Source organism: Dendronephthya gigantea, unplaced genomic scaffold (genome assembly GCF_004324835.1).
Source record: "Dendronephthya gigantea isolate DGI-Jeju-01 unplaced genomic scaffold, DenGig_1.0 000073F, whole genome shotgun sequence".
Taxonomy (NCBI): Eukaryota; Metazoa; Cnidaria; class Anthozoa; order Malacalcyonacea; family Nephtheidae; genus Dendronephthya; species Dendronephthya gigantea.
In genome coordinates, this window is record NW_021163083.1 from 468,530 (window position 1) to 494,898 (window position 26,369).

The window sequence follows — 26,369 nt, forward strand, 5'->3', positions numbered from 1 at the left end:
TAAAACGGCTCAACAAAGAGCCTATATATCGTAATTAGAAGTTATAAATTGCAGGAAATTGTTTTTCCAATAAAGAAAACATGTCTAATGCCCGTAGACCATACAACCGTTGCTCATTCTGTAAACTGAAAATTAAATATTCGCGTCCTTTTTCGAAGCATCAGTTAAAACTCTTACAGCGACATTTCGCACGCTTGAGCCATTGTTTTTTTTATCAAAATTCAAGCGACTCGCAAAGCCGACCTTTGTATACGGGTCGTGATTAAAGTAAAGTAGATTTTTGCAAAGTAATTGTCCGCATTTGCATAAGAAAACCCAAAAGTTATTTCATAAGTTTGCGAACTAAATATGGGTGGGTGTTAAAAATTGCCGCTATAGAAAACTCACACATAGAAAAAGCAACAAGGCTCAAATATATCAATTTGTACATACACATAAACAATTACCAAAAGAAATTGAAACGGGGAAATCGCGAGCTGTGTCTGTTGCCGAAATGTTAATATTATATACATGTGCATGAATTAAGTATAGCGACACAACAGTCATGCGAATTGGATCCAGCTCTAAGGCTGTTAGTTTATAATCGTAGTGGTTTCAAGCAGAAAGCCGCCTAAACAAAGTAGATTTGCCTTGTATAAGGCAAGGATTTTCGTATTAGCCGTGCTAGGAACGACCCAAAACTGGGTTAATCTTTGCTGGAAGGACACGAGATCTAGGCGGATTGCAATGTCCCTATCCGTGAACGAGTTTCCATCGAAGGTAGACGAAATTCTCGCAGTTGTTTGCAAAGTCGCGTTGTATGTTCAAACAAGGGTAAATAAGATTCTATGAGATTAGCATGAAACTTCGTTAAACCATCAATGCTGTTGACCAAATCCTAATTTAAACTAGCTCTTCGTATAAATATACGCACGTTTTTTGTGGCCCGCGTTGTGGCTGGGTATCTGTGGGTCAGATGGCGACAGGCCGTCTCTAAACGCATAATATACGAGTCTGCCGCTCAAAGTTTTATTATAAAAAACAAAACGCCCCTTGGCAGACTTCGTTGTCCTCAACACAATATACAGAAGCCGTTTTCCTTGCCATTGTCCTGCAGTTTGGCGCGTCACGGCAGCTAAAAATAATCACGCAACAGCAACAGCGAACCCGAAATAGAGGGTCGCGCACACACACGATTTTTTGAAAAAGACAGATAAAGGGAGGATGGTCACAAGTAATACGGAGCTTAAGGAAGCTTTAGCATTTAAAAACACGAAAAAAAGGAAGTAATTATTGACTTTCGTAGCTTAGTTACGGGTTTTGCTTCAGTAAACTGCATTGATCGTCTGTCTCGTGACCTTACAGCCAAGCGGTGATAACAGCCTTGCAGTCGGCTCGGTAATTTATCTGGCTATTACAAGATAATTTGAAAAATTATAGATTATTACAGGGTTCTTTTGTAAAACGTCGAGAATCGCACAGGTCTTGGTAAATACAAGCGATTGCTTTGATTAGAACGATTATTGCGAAAACCTGGTGTAATTTCGTCCCGGAATCTGGGTCTTTCTCGCAAAGCGGGCGGAATTTGACGTGCAATTATAATGCGTGGACGAGATTGGGCCGGTGTTGTTATCTTGGCTCCAAAAGCCAGCCATCAGCTAGCGCAGATATGAAGCGATACGGCGCTCAGACAGGACAATAGAGCAAAGCAGCCCGACAGCAAGCGGCGTTGTTAAATTTTAAAAGATATTTTATTAAATTCTTCTCGACATATTAACCGTTATGCGAACGCGACATTCCGGCGTCGAACGAGGAACGAACAAGCGACCCCAGCGTGGTACGACAAACGAAAAAATTGCTGCCATTCGACGTGGTTTTCGAGCGAATTCTCGCGTGTCTTCTACCCGTGTTTGTTCGAGGTTATTTACACGAAGTGTTAAGATAACAAATACGCGCTAATATTGGGGGTTATGTGTAGAAATGTTTAATTACACTCTTTTATTTAAAAGTGATCTCACTTAACCACAGCGCTAGCTTGTTAAAATGTGTACATCATAAAAGCCGACAGAAAGTTATACATACAATGCTGCACAATTTTGGTGCATCGCGATTTTTCACGTGCAAAGTCAGTCCCCGGGACTGAAAAGTTTCACGCTTTGGTGAGAATTTAAAGCAACTAATCCCAGATTTAACCGTGTAATCTGTAAACGCGTACTTTAAGCGACCTGTAGAGTTAACAAACAAGCGAGGCATGTCAGATTTACAGAGAAAACAATGTCAATATAACGGTTCAAGTTGCTTAAGCCGATAATTACACGGTAAATATAATTTTCAGCTGAAAAGCGAGATTTACTTTGCCTAACATAGTTAGACACGTTATAGGGAGATCAAATAAATGATTCCTTTTGGACTTCTTTGAAGTATCCTAATCCGTAGACGCAAAACAAGATTAGTTTTAATATTAATGGTTTGGAAAAAGCTGGACAAGAAAATTAACTTATATGAAGCACGAACAATATGCAAAACAATGTCCAAACGTTGGCCGATCTTAACCGGATCATGGTGCATGGGTTAGATGTATTTAGTCTCTAATATTCCTAAAATCTCATTCCGCCGAAAGATGGTGGTATATGATGCACTTCATGCTTTTGAGAGATTGAAGAATGTCTAAAAACTCTCCAAATGACATTTCAAATTTTGAAACGACTTTAACAGTAACCTCCTGCTTTTGGTCTGATATATTTAAAGTACGTCAATTCATTTTTTCATCAACAGTTTCCGATCGCATGCAAAACATGCATCCGCCATATCTTACTGGGAACCGAGGAATGTAACTATACGACCAGTCGTGTTGGACCGCCAAATCCCGTCAACACTCGGATCTCCTCTTGAACTCATCGACTCTCAGAGCACCAGACTCAAAAGCTCTGAGATCTTAGCCTTTAATAACTTTTCTTTTAAATCTCCCAACTAAAAAATATAACCTGAACGATACCCACAGGTTGTCACTGGGGTTGCTTTATTTATAAATACATCTTGTCTTGAAACTAGTCAACACGCATTCCATCGAATTTTGGACACAAATGAGATAATGCGCGTGAGATGAACTGAAATGAGATGAAATTACACTGCATGTCTACAGGATTTCGATAAACAATTCTTGCTTGGAATCGTGTTTAGTTTATCGCTACTTTACTTTAGAGAAATATCAAGGACAAGCTGATATTTCCACCAAGTGTAGTGTCTAAAATCTCTCCTACGACACTCGAGTCAATATATAGGAACAGTGGCAACGGAAAAGTGGAAGGAAAGCTACTGGAGCTGAATTGCAATCTCTCCGTGAAGCTTTGGATTGGAATAAATTTTGAAAGCGAATCATGTGCTGGATCTAGTTTGACTTGAACGACCAAATTGCCTCAGCTTTTCAGCGAAAACGTTTTATCTCGATAGTCCGTTTGAAAACTCTTAGCCGTAACCATTTTCAAATTGAAAATAATCAAGAATTTTAACAAGAAGTTTCCACTATGCGTTTTTTAAGAGCAACATTTTCACGAATTAAGCATATGTAATATCACCTATTCTTCGCCCTGAAGCTCATATTTACTTAGTGTTTAGTGGTTTAAAGTGGTTTTGCTAGGCCTGCGTATAACTGGGCATATATTGTATATGTTTTTCAGGTTACTATTGAATGTACACCTTATATATTCATGCGCTTTCAAATAAACGGACACACGCTCGAGTAATCGCCCATCCCTCGAATAATCGCTCACCTCTCGAATAATCGCCCATATCCCTCAAATAATCGCCCCCCGGTCGAATAAAAGGGTACTCCTTAGGTTTCCCCCCCCCCTGAGTCACAATTAAACCAAAACCAGATATAAACGAGGAGTGCCTTTTTTCTGAGCGATATGTTTTATGAAAGTCGGTCTAAAAAGGAAATTGATGCTAAGGTTTATAAAGTTGTCTATCCCACCCGTTTTCTTATACAAAAACTTTTAAAGTCTGCAAGGGCATATTTCATCTAAATTTCCAACCAAACTGTACAGGGTTCTTCTAGAAAGCTCTAACCCAGCTGTGGGTCAAAATCTTCATCGGTGTCTGGATCGAAATTTACGGTCTAAATCGGGAAACATATCATTGGCATATATTTGGTTCAACTAATCCCACCCGTTCCATAGAGTGTCAACAATTCCATCCACGACAACTACGTGCCACATTAAAGGCTTACTGGACCTCGTCGATACACGCTGCGCCGTCGAGACATGGAATTGGGCAAAAATGATGTGTCCATTCATCCACGCTTCAACCTCAAACTATGACAAGGGGTTCAGTAAATAAACGCAGGTTAGGATATTACTTTGTCTGTCGCTTAATGCGATCTAAGCCTTACGAGGCATTAGTTTGTTCCTGCCCCGTCAGAAACGGATTAACAAATATTATGGTTATCATTTGTTTATTTTTCATGAGGTGAGTCCTTAATAAAGATTGTTAAGTGATTGTTTTCGTCCCACTCGACTCAGTAAGTGACTATTTTCAGAAGAACAAGTAATTTTCCCAACAAATTCAGCCAACTTTCAAACGAAGCCACTCTGAAGTTGACGTTTCCTTTACATAGCTTTCAAGGGCAGGTTGTATCAAGCCCGTTTAGCTTAAACGGTGGATAAGATAAGAAAATTAAATAACACTCTTACAACTCTCTGAAATATGTAGTTGTAAACAGTATCTTTGTATTAAGGTCAAAAACATTTAGTTCGCTTCTTGAATAAAACCATAGACTTGCTTTCTATTTTGAACTTATCCACCGTTTTAAGCTAAACGGGCTTGACACAACCGGCCCCAGGTGGATTCTCGATCGCTTTAAAATTGCGCGTGTTTGCTACATATGGTTTGGTATAATTTGAATTAAACCTTTCTATTATTAGGTAATGTTTCTCTTTATTCATTGTTGCATCAATATTTATACAATTTTATTATATTCAACCATTTATGCACTGGTTGAAAAAACTGATTATCTGGCGGATAGCGTCATCCAGCCATCGTATGCAATCGCCCCCTGCATGTTGTACCGACTATTTTTATAACACAACCTCACAACCTTTAAGGATCTTTTGAAACGACAAACAATCTTATCGTTCAGCTTAGAGTTTGGCTTACGGAATGACTTTATAGTAACTTTATTATCTCTCTTTTCTAGACTTTTTTAAAGAATCTTTAATTAGGGATTTAGCATTTAACTTTTCTTGTAAAAAATCGAGCGCTATATCTCTCTACAATTGGATGATCTACCAACGAATCCATTTAAGGTCTCTAAAGATTGGATGAAGGAAAGAATGTTATAGCGTCATTAGATTACGAGAGGAAGTGGTGTTAAAGGGGGTTAATGGGCAATGCTTGCTTGAATGTCGATCGTTTCAGTAAATTCGGGAAACATTTTTTGTAAGAAAAGGTGATAATAACCAGATAATTACAAATGACTATATCTCTCAGATATTAACTACATCATAATCATATAAAAACACTTTCACATTCTCAGACGTGACATCTTTTATCCTGCCGAATGCCATTTCTCAACATAAACAAGCGTGACTTTATCTTTAAAATCTTCCGCACGATTTTTTTATTACATTCGCATGAATTATTTGTATCCTACTAACTCATCCTGTCATATTGTAGGAGCGAACGCCCGTGGTGATAAATATTAGTACAGATTTCAATATTTCAAAAAAAACTATCTTGTCGACAACATATGTCCTGTTAATTAATATTTTAATAATCAACTAGTATTATTTGAGCTGACGTCACAAATGCAATGTCAGCCACTCGAAAACATACGCCAAAATCCACAAAGGTGAGTTTTACATTCTCCTGAATTGAACTAAACTCGCTTAAACTCTTAACTTTACTGAGTTACGCATGAACGCGTAGTAAAAGAAAATACAGTGTTGGGAGAAGCCTCGGGGCTGATGTAATGCTGGACTACGGCTGTTGTTTTCACATTTCGATATGGATTTTCCATTCGAGATTTTGAAAATGAACCTCCGCGATAAAGTACCAGTCTGAAGTTTATAAGTAACTGTTGGAATATTTAATTTGTTGTCTTTCATTAACGTATATGCAAGATTAGACATTTAGGGCGCTTTCCATTAAGCGGCCAAAATGGTCAGACCGGTCGTATTTTAAATTGAAATAGAGTATTTCGTTAAAAATATAGCGGTGAAACTGCATTTTCCTCGCTAATCAGTTGTAAATAACATTAAATCTCAATGCAGATCTCAAAAAACACTTTAAAAACCAGTAATCTGTCTGAACTGAAATACAACAGGACCGGTCTGACCGTTTTCACCGTATAAAGGAAAGCGCCCTTAGACTAACTGCATGCATGGCTGTTGAACTATGGTTAATATCATCTGATTAATAAAAAAAATTATGAAAACAGTCTCGTGTTATCGGAGTTTTGATAGAGAACGATAAATCAATTCAAACAAGGCGATATTAAAAAGGCTGAATTGATTCATCATACTTATTGCAACCCACAAGCGCGTTTATTACAGCCAAATCATCATATATTTTAATCACGTTTAAGGACAGCAGTTCATTGTTTTTGAAAACACGTATAAAATACATCATTACACTACTAATTTATATGAGACTTATTCATGAAGTAGAATTTGCCAGGAATGAGCTGAGATAGTGTGTTTTCTATGTTTTTAGTTAAATTTCTACTTTTTAAACCAATAAGCTAGACTGAAGTTTGAAATGTATATGAATGAAATTATTGAAAATATCACTTCCAGACGGGGAAAGCCTCTTCTTGGAAATAACTTATTTCAATATTAACGTAGTAACATGATGCCTGCTGTTGTGTAAACATAATAAGAGGTTAATCGTGGTTCCTTCAGTTCGTTTTAATATAGTATAGACACGACACGAACTTGTATTTACGAGCCATCATTTCTATTACTTTTTCGGCAAAAGGTTTTCGTTAGCATACCACTAACGCCTTTATTTAAACCATGTCCATGCCAGACCATGGTTGAAAATGTTGTAAAACTAATTTTGAACAAGGCCCTTGTCAATATTTTGCTCTGGATACGGATATATAAAATGAATTGTTTACAAGACTTTGTGTAAGGCCTATGAGAGCTCCTTCCGTCTCAGCTAATTTAATGTGATTGGACACCACTATATACACAACGTGAGTTTCCCTTGTGTTTCATTCGTCCTCAAGAAACTCAAGATACAAGACACTGAGCCGAAAAAACGAGTGAAGTAAAAATGATGCTGCAAAGAATCCGTCTGCCTCTCATCCTGGTCCTTTGTGGATTGGTGTTACCATCGCTTACCCTGACTCGAAAGGTACATTTGTTTTTTCCATACAATGCATTACTGTATGGACTGAATACATTACTGTACATGGAAAGCTCGCAGCACTTAGAACACAAATTCCCACGTTAAGCTTATGTCGATATTCTCGGCAATTGAAGGGCTCGCAAATCTTGCACTAGCGGAAATAGGTTATTTAGCGATAACAAAAGACGATAGAAGCAGGTGAAGTACTTTATAAAACGATGGAGATTAGTACTTCACGTTTTATCGTCATCAGGTGAATTTTATGGACTTTCAAGTCTCTGAAAGTAGGTATAGTTGCATTTTCAGTTCTTTTAAACAGTATGTTCGAAAGAATACCTTCAGGCGACCGAAGAGCTGTTTGGAGTTTTTGAAACTTGGCTACAACACAGATGGCTACTATCTCATACACATAAAGAACTCTGCTTTAACCGTCTACTGCGACATGAATTCAGAGGCTGGGTCAGCCTGGACGCTTATTATGTCATACGCTTTGGAGAATATCAAAATGAAACAATTTAAAAGGAACCCATTACAGGTGAGATGAAAGAAATACTTAAAAGCGCAGTTGCCGTATTGACCCATATTTATCATCCATTTTCATCCACGTTTGTCCAAATCAAATTCATCAACGGTGATCCATATTCATCCAGGGTGACCCAAATTTATCCATGTTGATCCATCAAGCTCATACTTCATTCACACTTTGGACCATCAATGGTTTATTTTTCGCTCTTGAAGGTTAACTTTCCTTCACTTCTACAATGTCTTTCTTTACTTCTCAGGCTAACGCCCCAGTGAATGCACTATCTCCCAATTGGAACACGTATCGCATGGCTTTGTCAGAAATAAAGCATCTGGCCTCCGTTTCCACTCACTGGCGAGCTACCTGCGACTTTCCGAAATACGGGGTCGACTACACCGACTACGTGAGAGCAAGATTCTCCGATTTCAACATCATGAAGTACCTGAGCAATGGTGGTTACTGCAAGAAGGTCGAGTACGTGGACATACGAGGTAATCGTTGCGCGCATTGCACTACTAGATGGTGGCAGAAAATAGGCGCAAGGAGCCCGCATATGGTCAGTGGTTACTCCGGATGTCAGTTCAATGGTCAACGCGGTTCTGTGCGGGCCGAAGATAATTTCAACTACTACGACGATTACAACAAGAAGTTTCGTTGCTCTTCCAGCCCTAAAGCGACAACAAACTGGTGGTTTGGAGGGTATTTGCCTTGAAAAAGCTGAAAGATATACGATCTTGATTATGCCGACGATTAAAAAAGCTCCATTTAATTAGTAGATTAGTTTTTGGGACAATAAATAAAACCTGGCAATTGCAGTAAGTTGTAGTTTCTGCATGAATGATTTGAATTAATTAAAAAGCACTACTCATTTCATTTCTCAGTCGTGTTTTTCATTTCAAAGCTGTTTTTATAGACGATGCCATATTTCGTCCTATTAGATGTAGAACAGTGGCCTTTCTCCTTGAAACCAGGAGTGAAAATTCGAAAAGAAACAGGTGGTAGTATTGGTCTGTATGGTTATATACATTAACGTATATGGTATGAAATAGTTCGTACGGCACGGTGTATGTTTGATATGTTATTGTATGGTATAACTCGCAGGTTAATGTATGGTACATTGCATGTATTGTATGATGTTTGGTAAGGCATTGTAATGTAAGGTATAATCATGCATAATAAATGAGGGCAACGCATGGTGTTCTATATCAATATCACCAAAGATCACAGCAGCATGATTTTTGTCCTATTTTTAATATCCTTTCTTTTTCAGTGTATACTTTCTGAAGACTTTATACATAATCATACATATAAATTTTTACAATCTTATATAAATATATCATTACCAACTGTACTATCATATATAAATACTGCATGATGGAACACGACCATTTCATGACACACGCACGTTTAAAAGACGCAATTCTCTTGTAGAAGGGATGGCAAAAGCCTAAAAGGTACTACATTCCACTCGGGGTGAGAATCAGTGCTATCAAAAAAACCTACTCTAACTAAAGTCACAAGATGCGACCACAGACAATTTCAAAACTTGCGCATTGCATGGGCAATTCATACCTTAATTGTTGTAACAGTATATATAACATTGCTTGCCTTGTTTTGAAGATATTGTTTTGCATGTGTCACGAAACAAGACGATTTTTAAATTGACGTCGAAGATGTTGATCTTTTTTTCAAATTCCGAGAGTGAATGAAGGCCCTCTTTTAAACGTCGCGTATTTCATTCAAGATCTCATGTATCAAGGCATTGAAAACTTACAATATTTTTAAGGTATTCCATATTTTCTTACACATGCAAGGACGGCTTTTTGTGAAGATGCAGTCCTAAATATTCCGAAAAAAAAACCGGATACCACGACAATCCAACCACACACACATGAATAGCAAAAAGATAATTTCTCAGGAAGGAGTCAGAGATCTCTGTAGCGAAGCGGTCTTGGAGCTGGCCTCTGCTGTAAAAATACCACGTGCAGAGTCGACCTTCTGGCTAAGAACTTTGCTTGCTGCGGCCAATTTTGAAGTCGTTGAGAGACCGCTGGGTAATCGTAACGAACTCTCCTCAAACGACAGCGATACTGAGGCTGGTAACGCGGTGCTTCCCAGAGACGTTCCCTCCTCGTTTTGCCGACTTTCACGTTTCTGTTTTCGCCATTTTGCACGACGATTTTTAAACCACACCTAAATAAGCATTTGAAGAAAAAAATATGAGAATATAACAAATGAAGTTATAAAAAAGAGAGGTATATAAAGATGAATCGTTTAATAACTCAATCATTTTAAGACTGAAATACATTCGTTTAATATATGAAATTTATAGAAATAAGTATTTCACAATAAAATATTTTTACCCTTGTACGTATACGAAGTTTAAAATGAGTTCAGAATTAATTCTCTTCGTGATGTACAATCAAGAATGGAAGAGTTTTTAAATCTACTAGTTGCTGCAGTCTGGAAAGTTATTTCCAAATTGCTCTTAAATTATGAGCGATTTTTGTCGCTGATTAAAATTTTGAAGGAACTTTGTAGGAGGAAACCGAAGACTTATACAAAGTGAACAAGAACACAAGTTACTATACGACATTAAAATGAAAATTAATTTTAACTCGAAACTGATCTAAGTCCAATAGAATGCTGGCAATTTCCGCAAAAGGTTATTACCCTAATATTTGTCAATCCCCTAAAACTTCGAACCGTATACCTGCCAAATTTGGAAAGTTGACATAAGTTTTCGTTATTAGCGCTTGAATTAGTTGCATAAACACTCATTAACACATTGTAAAACACGCTAATTTATCTGATATTCAAAACGAAGCCTATATGCACTTAAAAACCACAACAAGAAAGGAATATTCCGTAAAGTTCCCCTCGCAATTGTTCGCATTTTTGCAACGAACACGCGGTCATTCGTATGTGCATGGACAATGAGAATTTTTCGCAAAGTTGGTTCAATTCACACCTTTTGAGCGAGATGGGACCAACGTGAAGCCGGTGAACTTTCAGAGCTTGGGAGGTTTTTTTGACTTAGTGTCAATGTTTGTAATAGGCTTAGAAGGGATTATTGTTATTGCGATATCACAGGAAATCCCAAGGAAATGATTAGGAACAAACACTAATGCAAGATTTTGTTCACGAATCAAGCCTAGGACGAAAGCAAAGTATTGCTCTATATGAAAACAGTATTGCTCTACAAAACTGACTTGTTTACACTGCATGCATGACGGTATATTACTACAGAATTAGGCTCTTAGGAATACAACCGCAGCTTCTGTAAATGAACGAGCACGTACACTTTAGTGAAATACGCATAACAAAAAAATTCTTCGGATTTATATACTAAAACCTGAAATCTTCAAAATACGACCGAAAAATAATATCAACTTGGGACTTCGGTTTATACAATTCTTAAATGTGAAGGCGTTTATTAAAACATGTGCATGGGATAGATGTTGGCGCGTGCCCTGATCCTTAATCGGTGAACTTGACCACTGAACCAAGACAAAGTAAGGCTAATGGTATACTCAACGCGTACTTCGTGGAATCAATTATAGTCGTAAAAGATAAATATTTCAAAGATCCAATGCATGCATGCACTTTTGGATGTTTGAACGAAAGCGAAAAAATTTTGATCGCGTGTATATCGTGTGGTTTTGGCAGGTATACCAAAAAACCACGGACAGGCATTATCCTATGAGCGAAGATAACATGGAAATCCTAATGAAATATTGTGAATCTGTGGAATCAAATAAGAGCTTTTTAAATTGCGATATTCAGAACAAGGTGCCTATAGAGAAGTCAATTTCCCAAGAGCTTATCTTATATAATAACCAAGAGTTGAAACTGACTCATGCAGCCGGACGGCCATTCTGACAACTATATATTGCCAGGGTGAACACAGTCCGATACATCACACATGAACTAAGGTTAAAAACATTGGTGAAGATATTAATAGACTCAGATGTATATCAAATGAACATTGTGAAGATAATACTCTGAGTCACCAACCGTGCAAGCTGAAAACTGATTAGCTCGCACCGTGGCAAGCTATAATTTTTCAGCTTACCCGGTTGGTGACTCAGAGTAGCATCTTCACAATATTGGTGAAGATATTTGGGACGAAAAAAGGTCACATTTTAAACTGTTCTCCAGTATAACATTTACCTCAACGCGTTCCTCTTTCAACCCGGCTTTTATAGCTAAGTCTTCTCTCAAAAGGACGTCGGGGTAGTGCGTTTTCTGAAAAGTCTTTTCCAAAAGTTCTAGTTGTTCTTCGGTGAAGATCGTGCGATGACGGCGCTTCCTTTTTGGTTGAAAACGGAAAAAATCCGGGCCGTATGGTGTGGGTAATGTCACTGAAAACACGAAAGATATTGTCAGTATTTGACGCTAAGTTCTGAACGAGAAACAGTAACAAATACTAAAGGTTAGAAATGATATATTTAGAATTATTCAGACTTGTTCTTTCACTACCATAAACAATCCATAACAGCTAGCACCAAAATATTATACAGCAGGAGAAAATCTAGAAACTATATTTATTGAATAAACATGCAGCTTTATCAGTTCCAAACTGTTCTTCTTTTAATTAGACCAAAATTTGGCATATTTCGAATCTTTGAAAAATAAAAACCAAAGGGTGCACATATATATACCGGTTCACTTTAACGGGTCCAAACACTTCCTTTTTGAGTTCAATAAAACATGTTCCTAATACTTTTAATGTGACCATGCACAGAGGACCTTCCCACAGCAATTTCAACAATTCTATTCAAACGCGAAATAGCCTTTATAAATGGTAAACTGTTCTCTATACTACAAGTCCCGTAAGACCAGCGTCTCTAATTTCTAATTGATCCAGTTATTCTCAAGCACACACACAAGTGAAAAGGTTTACAAGATTAAAAAGTAATTCGCATGGTTTTCTTGCTCCAAACGTTTTGCGGTTTATTTTTACGGAAAATGCTGTCACTGGTATCTTTTCAGCAATGAAACAGTTTAAAATTACTGTTTAACTAAAATCAAGTTAAAAACATTAAGTATTTTCATACGCTACATCTTCATTTTCATACGTTAACATCTCAGGCAAATCTCCAAAAAATAACTTTTTACGGTCAAGGAGAAAATTTACAACGCCCTGTTTCGACAGCATACAAGTTTAATTTTTCGATTAAGTTCTTCTATGAAGATTTGCAATTCTAGCATTTCTTCAGTTTTATCAAAATAAAACCAAACTCATCCTATTGTCTCTATAGTAACTCAAAATATAAAAACACATTTCGAGTATTTAGTTTTTCTTTAGTTTAGGTAAGGTTACCCTTGTAGTACTGGGGTCCCCCCTATTGGACCTCTAGGAAGAACAGTTTACCACTGATGGAGCTATCCAGTGTAGTGATTTTAGTTTAGGTTTTCTGCTGTGTGTAGTAACACTGGATGAATACGAGAATGATCCTTAGAGTATTACTAGAAAGATAAATTTAGAAATGATAGAATTTCCAGTGCATGTAAAAAAGTTAGTTTAGTCTAGATTCTCTCTGAAATAGATTTCATTAATCGATAAGAGATGCTCCTCTAGAAACATCGGTTTAGAAATGATAAAATTGTCCAGTTTAAAAAAAACACTTAGTTTAGTCTAGTTCTCTTCTGAAGGTAACGACAATGAAATAATAAGAGACGATCCTCACTACAGAAAGATCAGTTACCTCTTACTGTTAATGTAAAGCTACTGGCTACTGCGGAAACAAGACTCCTACCGAGAAGAACAATTTAGCACTAAAAGAACAATTTGAAGTTAGTTAAGTCGAAGTTTCCTGAATAGTTTGTGTAAACACCGAATGTATAAACGTAGCTTGGGAAGAACAGCTAATAGAATTATAACATCATGAAAATGAAACACAACAAACACAGGCACACAACGATATATTTGAACGCTTATATACTTACTCAAATGATTGAAATAGCTTGCTTGACTCGGGCACGTTGGACAGGCCAGTGGCAGTTGATAGGGAGCGAGGTACCTGTACGTCGGCCTGGCAAGTATGCTGTCGATACTGAACGACGAACTGATGGACATTTCTGTAAATTTCCTGAACTTCAACGAACTTGTCAAGTTTGATTTATTCTCGTGTCGAGTCTACGAGCATGAGTGAGTCTCACAGCTGGGATTGTACGATGCGTCTTCAATGGGGGTTTGGTATTGTATAAAAGGATTTACGTATTAACGACGAGTGTTAATTTTTTTCGCCGGCGCGTCGAGCCCGCCCCCAAATGCGTCCCTTCCTTTGTGACACACGAGCAAAGCGCTACACTGTACGACAACACAAGCGGATATGAATCAATGACAGCGCTGCAGCGCGAACTGTCAATATCAATTTGGGTAAACATGACAAGAGATTATACTATGTCTGTCATTTGGCTATAATTAATAATAAAAAAGAAAAGTATACATGTTCAAACACGAAAAAAAACTTATACCCCGTGAAATTGAATTTAACATATATTACTAAATATACACAGAAGATAATCTGGTCAATTGAAAACACCTTTGAAGTATGAAAGGCATTGCACAAAAGGCCTCCTTAGTATATTATGGTGTGGTCTACTAGTTTTATAGTGTTTTACGATATTTGTAGTATATTTTGTATGCTTATAGAATGTTTTTATATACTAGTGATGTTGTTGACCAACTTTTTTCCCGAGTCCCTATTGATGAAGAAGCCTACATTTTTGAAAGGTTTTGAAAAGTTTGAAATGAAGATTTTAAATGACATTACAATATCTTTCATTACCCTTGGTAAGGTAACTCTTTCGCGAAGAAATCTCACAGAATACAACTTAGATGTAATTTAAAGTAGTTTGTGGTATTATACTTAAACTTGCAAACATTCAGATATCACAAATGAAATGCCTAGCCGTCTGTGCTGTCAAATTCGAAGAAAAAATCTATGCATGAAAGCGGTTTATATTTACAGGGGTCTGATAAAAAAGTTCAACTTTTCGTATACTGAATAACTCGCTTATTCTTTCACTTAAATGAAGCAGGTGAATTGTGATTGTCCTATATATCTATATTTACAACTGATCGCATTTAGCTGACAAAACTTCAAACAGATAACAAGAATTTGACATGGCAAATTCGTTTATCAAAAATCGTCTTTATACGATTTCCCAGACATTAAACTATAACAATTCCGGGAAGCCAATTGCTTCTGTTGTAATTTACGAATACTTCAATCTTCATATCAGCTTCGCAGAGAAGCAAAATAATATTAAACTTGTATCTTTACACTTTATTTTCAATCTGAAGTATTATTCTTTCTAATGGAGCATGTGTTTTGGGCGTTCTGTTTGCTTTTCGCTAAGTGAAGAGGCTTGCTTGACATTTTGTTTTTTCAGCACTTCAAGACGAGACATTCCTTGTTGAACACATGTTCAATTCTCATCGCCTCTCGAAAGAGAGTTCTGTAAATCTTTTGTACCCTTTGGAGATTAGTATGTTTGTGCAAGCGTTTCCGCGCCGCGGGACATTTTACCCAACTTCCGCGGGGATGACTTTCAATGCACAGGTTTTTACATAGGTTTCTGAACATGTTATGCAAAAGGCAGGAACCGGCAACGTATTATTTGCATTATTTTTACAGTGTGTCATGTAATCTCAATAAACCTGACCGGAAATCTACACTTATCATACACACACCGATACTTCACGCTCTTTGCAGGAGAGCGAAGTCTATCATGGCTCATCTGATGTGGGCAACGAGGTTATGCTGGTCCCCCTGTCTGGGAGCCAACGGATTCCATGTAAATTACGGAGGGGAGTTCTATGCATCAGTTAATATACCTGACGATATTTTCGAGCAGTCCAAATTCGTTTTGCGTTTGTAGAACTTCACTCAGACTAAAAAACACCAAGTAGAATGACCTCGAAAACAAACTTAGTTATACTGATACAAACTATACAATATTTGTGGCATTGGGGCATTTCTTCTATTTTGAACAATGAATGAACTCTGAACAAATGAACGAACCTAGGCGAGATTCTTTGATTTACAGTGTTTTACATGTACGATAACGCATTAATGAAAGACTTATGACCCCCGGGATCCATACGATTCAGCACAAATTCCGAGGGTTTACGTCACAATCTTTGCAGGAGATATACATGGCAATATAGCAAGATATTGGTAAGTTACAATTACATTCACTCCCCCCCGGAATTCTAGACAATTTACCGTAACATTCCGGGGGGAGTGCGGCAAACCTTTGCAGGAGAGCGGCATTCATTACAGCTTGGTTTACATTGCGTATTAATTATTCCTCGCGAAGCTTTCAATAACTCAATTTGCGCCCACCGCGAACTGTTTGCTTGGCCTTACTCGTGCGTCGCTGTTGATGTTGCGCTAACTTAAGCCCCTGTTGCCTCATGTCTCCGTGTCATTTTAATTTCTTTAATAACATCGGCAAACACGCCGTGACAGCATCGAGAGTCCGCGAAAGTCGGCTTGAAAACAGAAGGCGCATTCCCACTGCATGGCAGGCCGCGTTTCGATGCTTACAAGAGTTTGAAGATGGAAAGGAAAGTAAATATTGGAAAGTAGGCGCCGTTTTAAGCAGGAAATAATCGAGAGCTTGTTTTATATAAGTAACATAGAGCATAGCCTAATCTGATGATATGGGATAAGGCGAAATTGAAGAGATTCTTCATAGTGTGGCCCAGTTGGGACTTCGATATCGCCAGGTAGTATGTGAAAAGGAAGATTTGCCAAAGAGCACAACTCAAGGAAATTCGAGGGCGGTTTAGATACTTCGAAGACTTCTTAACCGAGCTTAATAACCGAGCTCTGAAGTCCTAGTCTGTAGGACATCCAAGCAAACACTATCAACCTGGTTTGTAAGCCTATTTTAGGCCCAGTTTACACCATCAAATTTTCTGTGATCACAGTTGGAATTTTCAAACAACAAATCCTAAGTTTTATAAGATTTGTTGAAAACATGCACTGGAGGGAACTGTGCCCTAATTAACACCAAGTTATTTCATCCTAATATTCAGCACAAAATGCCTAAAACTTTGGGTTTAACAAAGCAAAATTGTAAGTGTGATAACAGAAACTTTGATAATGTAAACCGTGCCTTAGATACTGTGTCTGTCTCAGAGACGAATATTGCTCTCATATGAAGATGTGTTTAACATACCCCAATACCGAATTAAATCTCTTTCGACCTATATTTTTATAGCCGATCGACAAACCCACATTATCCGCTATACAAGTATAAATGGCTAATAGAAAAAAAGAAAAAAAAGGATTTTAAAATGTGTAAGAAATCTATTCAGTTATTTACAGCTACATGAGGACCGGGTACATATACAATGGTCAATTCAAACTGATAATTAGCCACTTAGACCATCATTACTCTTTCTATAAATACGTTCTGTGTCATTGTGCATGTGTGACCGTTTACAACACGCGCCAATAAAGCACAGATGTAAGTGTACAATTGTAACCGGACAAAAACGATAAAACGTAAAATAAACAAATCATAAATAACAATATGTTTTTCGACAAAGAGGTTTGAGTGCTGTGCATGGAGTCAGATTTGGAGCCAGTTTGAATATATTAAAATATCTCTAAGTATTCACTTGTGTGTGTATTTTGCATGTATATAGGGGGGGGGGGGGTGGGGGGCATCATTCAGGCTCTAAAAATCCAGCAGGAAAAACAAAGTTTGACATTCACCATTATTAGCCCCCAAATTTTGGTATCCGGTAAAAATTTCCACAGCATTATATTACATTATTACTGTACAACCATATGTACAGTTCGGATACATTGCAAAAGTTCATCAGCTTGTCAACTTTTTCATCAGATGAGTACTGCAGTAAACGTGACCGAATAGACTATCATTTTGATAGAGAACGACCCATCGATCTGATGTCGGTCGATTTTCGTAAGCTTCCGAGAGGAACTTCGTCGTTTTCCGTAAGCTCCCGAAAGGAATTACGTCGTTTTCCGTATTGCATTCCTTTCCCTTTTGATAAAGTAAAAAATTTGTACCCGCGTTTTCACTGTCTTTCACAGTGCGTGAAGCAGCGAATATCCCTCAGTGTTTAGCACAATAAACCCACCATTAACTAGCTTCGCGATGCTTTCCCGTATAAAACTCCTTGTTATCTAAGATGAACCATGAATTAAGGTAGGCACGGTACCTTAAATCGATTCCTCAACGAATTGAATGACTTCTGATAAAATCCAACATTACTTGTTTGCTCACTAGATCCCGGTCGTTAGTATCCAGGTCCTCGCGTAGTTCACCCCAGTTCCAGAAGTAACGATTTTGTGCACACATCCTGCGAGGGAGAATGGTTCAATCAGATCTAAACTGTTCTACCTAGAATTCTAGTACTGATAATCTCTTATTCCCACCAGGCGTCACTGCATGTACAGGAGGAAACCTGAACTAAACTAACTTTATTTATACTGGATAGCTCTATCAGTTCTAAACTGTTCTTCCTAGAGGTCCAGTAAGGATAATCTCTTATTGATCCAGGGTTACTACAGGAGGAAACCATGGTTCTGATCCAGTAGGGATCATCTATGGAAAAATAACCTTTATTCTAATTTTCATTTATCAAATAGATTACAAATAAGCTTTAAGCTATATATATCTATATATATCACTAGAGGTCATGTATTCTTACAGTGGTCCTGATGAAAATTAAAATAATTTTGGAATATCTGAGATTGCTAACCTACCCAAACGTTGCTATTGCTTGTAGTGGTATATCAAACTGGGACGACCTCGTTTCAGAGTTATAAAAATATGTCTTTTGTTGACTTTTACTAAAAGCTGTCGACCATGGATCTATGCAGGAATAAAAAAACTACACTTCAACAGGAATAAGGAATAAAAAAACTACACTTCACTGATAGGAATAAGGAATAAAAAAAACTACACTTCAACAGGAATAAAAAATACACTTTAAATAAGGGTTTCTACAGGCCCGTTAAGATGTGAACGAGTAATTAGTAAGCAATGAAGAGAAATTCGCAAATAAAATTGCAGCAAAAATTGCAAGTGTACACGGGCCTTACGACTGCGTGCAAGATCACAGATAGCATCATTCATATCTGTGAACATACTAATTATAAACAGTGGATTTACCGTTTAAATGTTTAATAAACGCGATTCCTGTCGGTATTATAGCGCGATCATCGTCTGTAACAAAACATAACGCAGGCGGTCGTCCCTTCACGCGCCTAATTTCCAGCCTAGAATAGAAGACAGCAATCCATTATTACATGTGAGCTTAGCGTGGAATGAACTGAGAGGTTAGGTTATCCATGCCAGCGAATAGAAACAAAATAGCTACAGCGTCGGTTGGGTAGGGTAGTCCCTTACTTGTCTGAGGCGGGGGGAATGATAAATACTTGATTGAGGGGGGGGGGGGATAATAAATACTGGAGTATTCTAGGAATGGAATCAACACAAATTGGTGACCCAACTGAAGAATCGTTATCCTAACCAACACCCCGTCCCCCCCCCCCACACGGTCCGTCGATGATTTCTCATAGTCAATTTCAAAGTTCTGAAATGTGCTTTATCTCAGCGACAGAGCTATAAGCCGATATAATGACGTGAGATAAATTAAAAATCAGTTTGATGAAAAAAATTGGCAGTGCAGAAAATGATTGAGGCGAGGAATTTATTTTCAATACCAACCGAGCCGATTTGAACTGATAGCATTTGCGGGAGAATATTTTCAAGACTTACCGGTCAAAAATATCGCCAAGGACATCGAGGCTATAGATTGGCTTTGCCCTGTGAGATAAAAAATGATGAATTATTAACATTTTATCACCAAGATACAAGACTCTTCTTTTTCCAACTATGTCAACGGAGATCCTTGTCACGATAAAAATATATCCACACAAATGAATACATGCATGTATAATTTTATTATTTTAAAGAGATAAATGCTGTATTTTTCTACCTGACAATCACCATGTCTGGACGACTTTGTTTTGTAATTGCTTTGGCAAACATAGCAGCATATTCCATTCTTAAATAAATGTAAAACTCTCGATATAAAATGATACGGAAATCGCACATTTCATACATTGTTCGCACATTGTTCATCTTTGTAATTTGTTTATATTTTAATTCTGTTGTCAAAACATTTTCTTCCGCAAAAAAACAACTCCCGTGTGCTCTTAATTCACAGAAATTGCAAAATTTACAAATTCGTTTGCAAAAATCACAAAACGTTTGTAAGAAAATAAAGAAAATTGTCAGAAAGTTCAAATGTTTGGTTTTCCCGCCAAAACTGACTGTGGCTTACAGACCGCACGGGAGCCAATCAAAATGCTTTATTTCGTGCGACTTTGTACTTGAACAAGCTAGACACATAATAATTTGTCGTATTACATAAAATTGTGTTAAATTTCTCCAACAAAAACACGCTATAGTTTAAACAATACAGTAGAGTATATAAACATTTGCTTAAAGTCTAATTTTTGCAAAGCTTTCGCTCCATGAAGCGAGATATTCATCAGTGGCGCTGCTATTGTGTATTACTTATAGATGGTTTTGTACAGTAGCTATATAGACAAAGCAATTTAGATCAACCCTCTCTCTTAGCACCAAATGATACAAATATTATGCAAATATTATGACTGATACAGTAAACAAACTACGTGGGACGTGGGAATCTCACCTGTGTGCATAATGTCTGGTACGGATATCTTTTCCGCCAAGTATCAATGCATCTGTAATGTGAATTACAACGCTACGACGCTGACCTTTTCCCTAAAAATACGATAATCTTTGTTGGTTTACTCCTGGTTTGGACCGGTAAAATTGAGCCCGCAAAACTACACGCTGTAACTAAACTGTTAGTTTGTTGAGGGGGGAGGGTGTGGGGTTGAGATTTCTATAGGGATTGCGCACCCACTGCATCAACTAGGAATTGGTGTCAACCCCCCAAGTGTGCATGATATCTCGACAACAACATGTATACACACAAGCTTTGAGATGTCCTTCTACTGACCTCACCACGTAATTCTTCGACCTTCTCGACCTCAATCAGAGTATCTTTGGGCAGTTCTAGGTTCATCTGATCCAACCCTCGCCATTGTTTTCGACCTCTTGGCGTACCATCCCATTGAAACAGCCTTGAACGCTAAGCCAGGAATTCACAGAGACATGCATGAATAGCAGAGAAGAAACTGTTTCAAACTAATAAAGATATTTCATTGTGTCCACTTCGTTTCGTCTTACAAGATTAGCCAAACACAACAGACAAATGTATTGATCGACTTCAAATGTGGTAAAACAAAAAAAATTCTCCGCGCTTCAAGCCTTCGTCAAGAGAGTTTCCCTATTCGATGTCCCTTACTCTGATTGTATATATTATCTAGATACAAACTCTCCTGACGACGGTCGTTCATCAAAGGTTCAATGTAGTTCAACGTGAATACTAACCCCCAAACCAAGAAGAAAGAAACGTTCACCAGACGAAACATAACATTTGAATTTCCCAAGCACTTTCAGTTCGTTTAAATGCTGTTTGGTGAATATTTTGGGCTTGCATATCAACTCGTCACGATCTTTAGCCGTCTAGTGAACAATGCAAGAGAAAAATCAGTTTCGTGAGATTTTTCAGGTACTTTTTTACGCGGGAGCTAGGGAACGACAATGATCAAAGTCGACGAATCAACGAAGTGAATTGGATCCTCCTAGAACACACTAACAATCCAAAGCCCGATTGAAAAAATTGTGATCAGTTTTTCACGAAAAGATCTCTTATAGAAGCAGGTTAGGATTAAGAAGTGTCGTATCGAGATAAAGATAATACCTTTAAAAGATCTTGAAAATGAATATCCGGATTGGAAACACGGGGTTGAGATCTCGCGATATCTGGAATCTAAATCAGGGAGTTCAAGGAGGAATCTAAATCTTGTTTGAGAGGTGCACTTGTGCGGGGGGGGAGGGGGATGTCGTTTACTTTGGCGGGGGCCGAGGGGGAACTCGTTTTTTCAATAGAAGTAATACAGTATGTAAGATTTTACCTTCCAATATTCAAGGCACTGTCTTCTAATTAATCCCTGATCTTTTCCAACCAATGTGACATTCTGTACGTACGCACGTAGCTTTTTCAATGCGTTTATCTGATTTTCACCCAAACTACAAAGTAGAAATTATGGTTTCAAAGATTTGACCTGAAATCTCAATATGGTTGCTTCCACTTCTCAGACCCTACCTTTCATTGGAGTTCCTGACGTAAGAATAGAAAGTTTGATCGTTCTTTAACATGTCCAGAGGAACCACCTTAATACAAAGGTATCAATTGTGGGGCATGTGAATGATGCAAAAATTTGCAGGGTTAGAGAGGTTTTGAATAATCAGTAGACTTATTTTCCCTCTAAATTTGCTGCTGTAAAATGAGTATTTACCTCGAGAATATCACTATTGGTGCGTTCAAGTCTTCCCAGTTCTTCGTTGATAAAGAACAAGTAGGAGCAAATTTCCTCAGTATTTTCGCGTAGGCCTTTACAAATGACATATCTAAAAAGAAGGTTAGATTTGGATATTAGAGGAGAGCGAGTTAGGGCTTTAAGGGAATTAGGGAATGAGAGAGGGAATGAGAGGTTGTATATAAAAGGTGTAGTGGAAAAGTTGAGGAAGAGGTCGGGATGAGAGAGAAGTGGTGGGAGATATTATGGAATGAAGAGACTAGAAGTTGTGAGGTGGTAGACATTGTTGAGAAAATGAGGGAAGCAAGATTGGGTTGATGTGGACACGTACATGTACATGTAATAAGAAGCGATGAAGAGCTGGTCTGAGATATCATGGAAGGAAGAGACTAGAAGTTGTGAGGTGGTAGACATTGCTGAGAAGATGAAATTGACATGATACATATTTTGATTACCTTTCTGAGTTAGCAGGTCTGCTTGTTACAGGTTTGTGAAGACAGACATGGTCGAAGGCTCGATACAGCAAGTAAACAAGTCCAATACTGAATGGCGTAAAGAGATCAAAAGTCTTGCACAAGAAATAACCACCTTTCCTTAGGACTGACATAGCGCATAAGAACTGACAGAGCACAAGACGTTTCGTAAGAACCTCTTGGAAATTTTCTTGCCCAGCAACAGAGAAACCCTGAATTGAGAATTACAGATGAAATCATTAGAAGAAAATGGATAAAACTCGTAGAAATAACCACTGCTAGTGGAGTGGATTGTGGAGTGGACTGTAAAATAAAATAGTTGGTGTGATATTAGAAAGGATTTTACTGACTTAATGGACGACTTGCGCTTTAAACTAATTTCTTACCTCGGCGATAAAAAGGACATTTTCTGAAAGAGCTTACTAAAATTAGTGAAACTGCCAAGTTTGGCTGCGAGTTGTTGTAAATTACGGAAAATATAGCCATGCGAAGTTGTCGATTTTTGTATACTTTTGTATTACGGCCAGAAGTGTGTAACTAATTTAGTTACACATTTCGGCACGTAATACAAAAGTATACAAAATTTGCCAACTTCGCATGGCTATATTTTCCGTATTTTACAAAATTTCGCAGCCAAACTTTGCATTCGCACTAATTTAAGTAAGATCTTTCTAGCTGTGATGATTTATTTTCTTCTAGTTACTTCGATCAAAAATTAGTCTAAAGCGCAAGTCGTCCATTCATGTAGTTGTAGATAATAAGTTATCTAAGTAAGTTACAAGTTATAAATGAACTTCAACAGAGAACAACTTTGAATTGATTTAGAGCTACTGTTTCAAGAATGAAAATAAATTTGTCAATCATGGACAAATAGGACTATTGGTTACTGCACTTCAGTCAGAGAATCTTTTGATCTGAAAGAGTTACCAAAAACTAGACTTACTCCATCACCCATGACAAAGTGGACCCCCAAGCCATCAGTATTATTAAGAACAAAATCTTTGAAGGCCATCAGATTATCTGGGTTCATAATATCACCATCACCATCAATCCCATTCACACCTATGTTTTTAAAAAAAATACAAGCTAAACCTTCCTATACAGACAAAACAGCTTATACTACAACATCACTGCTCAAATATAGTGTATAAGTGTAGTGGAGGAGATATTTTCAATGAGGATTACCATAAAATGGTTCGAATGTTTCTGGTGTTCCAGATAAAAACTTATCCAGTTTGAAATCATTTTCACCTAGGAAAAAATATGATTATGTTTGTATACATTTTGACAGAATCTTAACTCTATTCAAACAAATTTGGTAGTGAAACAAAGTTAAACAAGAATAAATCCATCAGAGTAAATCATAATTTGTAATGGATCAACAAGGGACGTCAGAGGAGATAATCTGTTTATTAGCTCTTGTACTAAACCTCTCAGAGTGAATCCAAAGCCTTTGCAATGCCAGCTCTTTCTCCATAACATATACTCAGAAAACCCTCCAGGTCCTGCACATATGTCAGCGAAATAGAGAAGATCCATTGAACCAAGGAGTTCTCGCTGTTGCAATCAAAAGTAGGTACTCACATTAAGTGATTAGGACCTGAAATCCACATTGCGAATTGCAATAATACTTGGCAATTGGCTGACAGACTGAATCAAACATATACCAAATGACTAACCAACAAATTGAACAAAGTGAACAACTGACCCAATCATTTGCCAATGCACTTACATTATCTTTATCTCTTGGACAGGAGAACATGAAATCAAACACAGCATCCATATTTGCCATTTTCATGGCTGCCCTGTTCTGAAAGATTGCTCCTTTGACCATCTCGTAAGGATTGGCTCGCGTTCTCGCTTTTAAAAACTCATTTTCTGCTAGGGAATCAAACACAGTCTTACATGCCAAAACTCCATGCAAAATTTTCTCATTGCAAAATTCAGTTTCATCTTTTATTGATGACTTTCTCTGTAATACAACAAAAAGGGTATATTTCAATTAATTATTAAAATGTGAATTACAATTATGGTTATTCCATGGTATATGTTTCATGGTTTTGTTACGACAGGAACTAATATTCTACTGAACCTTGCTTATTGTCATCCAATCATTCATATCATTTCTGGTTGGGGGTTCAAGTTCACAAGATGGAATCCAATTTGCAGTCTCCACCACTTCCACCTCAAGAAATCATAATTACATATAAAAAGATTCAAGATGCATCCAAGATTTTAATTAGATATTTCACTTTTAAAAGAAATTCCAATGTTCAAGTATATATGTCATTCATGTGTTACCTCCTTTTCTGTTTCTGTCCATTCTACATCATCAGCTTCTAGACCTTCGATTTCAAAGCCCAGACCACGTCTTCCTCTTTGTTTCGAGGCTTCCACAATCTCAGATCGACCCTGACCAAACTTTCCTAAACCTTCACCAACTTGGAAACCCATCTTGCCCTACAAGATGAAAAAATTGCTTTTTAGCCAAAACTTCAGAATAGTTTGTTTGACAATCAAAGTATCACTGTAAACTTGCTCAGTTTTAAAAGTTCAACTCTTGCATTTAGAAGACATTGTTCATCAGACTACTGTTATATATTTTTATTAAATTTCAGCAGGAAAAACATTTGCTTTGAGCTGCAGACATTTTGAACAAACAGTAAAACATTTTTTTAAAATTAATAATGCTGAAAGGGGAAATCTATGTCTGTATTTCAGATATTAAACTATAGCACTCTTGATATTGTGTTTAAAAACTGTCTAGATTAATTGACTGTGACCAAATTTTCTCAAATATCAAATAAGATTTTATAAGCCAAATTAGCCAATATAGATTTAAAAGTAGGTATTTGTTTAAAATGCGAGTTTACAATATGTTTGTAATGAATAGATACGTTTGGGAGTAAAATGCAAGCAGAGGTGGAAATACTTAGTCACTTGTTAGTTGTTTTCAGTACTGTAACTCTTAACTTTCACTTTGGACTTTTCTAATATGTTCATGTATGAAAAAGACAACAATAAACTTATCTTTCCGCAAACTATTTACCATCAATTTCAAGGAGTAGTCGCTGTAGCCAGTAAAAGAGTTTGTACCATCTACACTGTCACTGTTAGCCAACATTCCCTGATCTTGTTCGCTTTCGTTTTCATGTCGACCAGTTGAAGTTGCAAACGAGCTCCTTTTGAAATCAGGGGCACTTTCATCGTCACTATCGCTAAGCGATTCAATTTTTCGCTTCTCTGCCATGTTTTAGGCAATCTTGGTCAGGCTTTTGAGAAGTTCTGCAACGGAAGAAGCTCGGGAAATGCTGAAATGACAAGCTTTTTAGTTAAAAAAATGAAATTATTTTGAAATGCGACCGCCATTGTGCCATTAAAGGGACAAAACCCTATGCATCACCTGATGTCCTATTAGGTATCTTTGTATCCCTCAAAGAACCTATAATATGATTATTACCATTATTACCCAATTACCTGTAATTAGGAAGGTACTTCGTGGGATAAGGGTGGTTTCCAAAACCCAACCTCGTCCCAAGGTCCTCCATGAAGATCCTGGCCTTC

At 37.4% G+C, this 26,369-nt stretch overlaps 3 protein-coding genes across 6 annotated transcripts; 1 reads left to right on the forward strand and 2 right to left on the reverse strand.

Annotated features, from left to right (window-relative positions):
• Positions 1-5,268: 5,268 nt before the first annotated feature.
• LOC114531518 (cap-specific mRNA (nucleoside-2'-O-)-methyltransferase 1-like) lies at positions 5,269-26,174 on the reverse strand. 4 transcript variants are annotated; one of them, XM_028553125.1, is made up of 21 exons: positions 25,855-26,174; positions 25,107-25,265; positions 24,898-24,990; positions 24,538-24,777; positions 24,236-24,362; positions 23,991-24,056; positions 23,749-23,867; positions 22,788-23,017; positions 22,312-22,423; positions 22,119-22,186; positions 21,928-22,042; positions 21,714-21,782; positions 21,341-21,475; positions 20,907-21,038; positions 20,574-20,665; positions 19,851-19,919; positions 19,631-19,678; positions 19,022-19,128; positions 18,613-18,721; positions 18,066-18,206; positions 5,269-5,286 (listed from the first exon to the last, which is right to left on the reverse strand). In XM_028553125.1, the coding sequence occupies exons 1-20, from the start codon at positions 26,053-26,055 to the stop codon at positions 18,080-18,082; spliced, it is 2,418 nt and encodes an 805-aa protein (XP_028408926.1). In that variant the 5' UTR covers positions 26,056-26,174; the 3' UTR covers positions 5,269-5,286; positions 18,066-18,079. The 4 variants fall into 4 exon arrangements, with proteins under 4 accessions (XP_028408926.1, XP_028408925.1, XP_028408923.1 ...); XM_028553124.1 differs by lacking the exon at positions 5,269-5,286 and adding an exon at positions 14,996-15,758; XM_028553122.1 differs by lacking the exon at positions 5,269-5,286 and adding an exon at positions 17,545-17,887.
• LOC114531521 lies at positions 7,211-8,725 on the forward strand. Its single transcript, XM_028553129.1, has 3 exons — positions 7,211-7,335; positions 7,649-7,864; positions 8,112-8,725. The coding sequence occupies exons 1-3, from the start codon at positions 7,255-7,257 to the stop codon at positions 8,562-8,564; spliced, it is 750 nt and encodes a 249-aa protein (XP_028408930.1). The 5' UTR covers positions 7,211-7,254; the 3' UTR covers positions 8,565-8,725.
• On the reverse strand, positions 9,099-14,323 carry LOC114531522 (paired mesoderm homeobox protein 2-like). The gene is made up of 3 exons (XM_028553130.1): positions 13,805-14,323; positions 12,026-12,216; positions 9,099-10,045 (listed from the first exon to the last, which is right to left on the reverse strand). The coding sequence occupies exons 1-3, from the start codon at positions 13,932-13,934 to the stop codon at positions 9,767-9,769; spliced, it is 600 nt and encodes a 199-aa protein (XP_028408931.1). The 5' UTR covers positions 13,935-14,323; the 3' UTR covers positions 9,099-9,766.
• Positions 26,175-26,369: the final 195 nt, after the last annotated feature.

What these genes read in the sequence shown, in the direction of transcription:
- LOC114531521 (XM_028553129.1), top strand. Translation starts at nt 7,255, where the DNA reads ATGATGCTGCAAAGAATCCGTCTGCCTCTCATCCTGGTCCTTTGTGGA. An exon ending in CGCTTACCCTGACTCGAAAG is followed by an intron (nt 7,336 to 7,648) that starts GTACATTTGTTT and finishes TCTTTTAAACAG; the next exon opens with TATGTTCGAAAGAATACCTT. An exon ending in TTAAAAGGAACCCATTACAG is followed by an intron (nt 7,865 to 8,111) that starts GTGAGATGAAAG and finishes TTTACTTCTCAG; the next exon opens with GCTAACGCCCCAGTGAATGC.
- LOC114531522 (XM_028553130.1), bottom strand. Translation starts at nt 13,934, where the DNA reads ATGTCCATCAGTTCGTCGTTCAGTATCGACAGCATACTTGCCAGGCCG. An exon ending in AAGCTATTTCAATCATTTGA is followed by an intron (nt 12,217 to 13,804) that starts GTAAGTATATAA and finishes TCGTGTTTTCAG; the next exon opens with TGACATTACCCACACCATAC. An exon ending in TGAAAGAGGAACGCGTTGAG is followed by an intron (nt 10,046 to 12,025) that starts GTAAATGTTATA and finishes ATGCTTATTTAG; the next exon opens with GTGTGGTTTAAAAATCGTCG.
- LOC114531518 (XM_028553125.1), bottom strand. Translation starts at nt 26,055, where the DNA reads ATGGCAGAGAAGCGAAAAATTGAATCGCTTAGCGATAGTGACGATGAA. An exon ending in ATTGGATGACAATAAGCAAG is followed by an intron (nt 24,778 to 24,897) that starts GTTCAGTAGAAT and finishes GTTGTATTACAG; the next exon opens with AGAAAGTCATCAATAAAAGA. An exon ending in GTCCAAGAGATAAAGATAAT is followed by an intron (nt 24,363 to 24,537) that starts GTAAGTGCATTG and finishes TGATTGCAACAG; the next exon opens with CGAGAACTCCTTGGTTCAAT.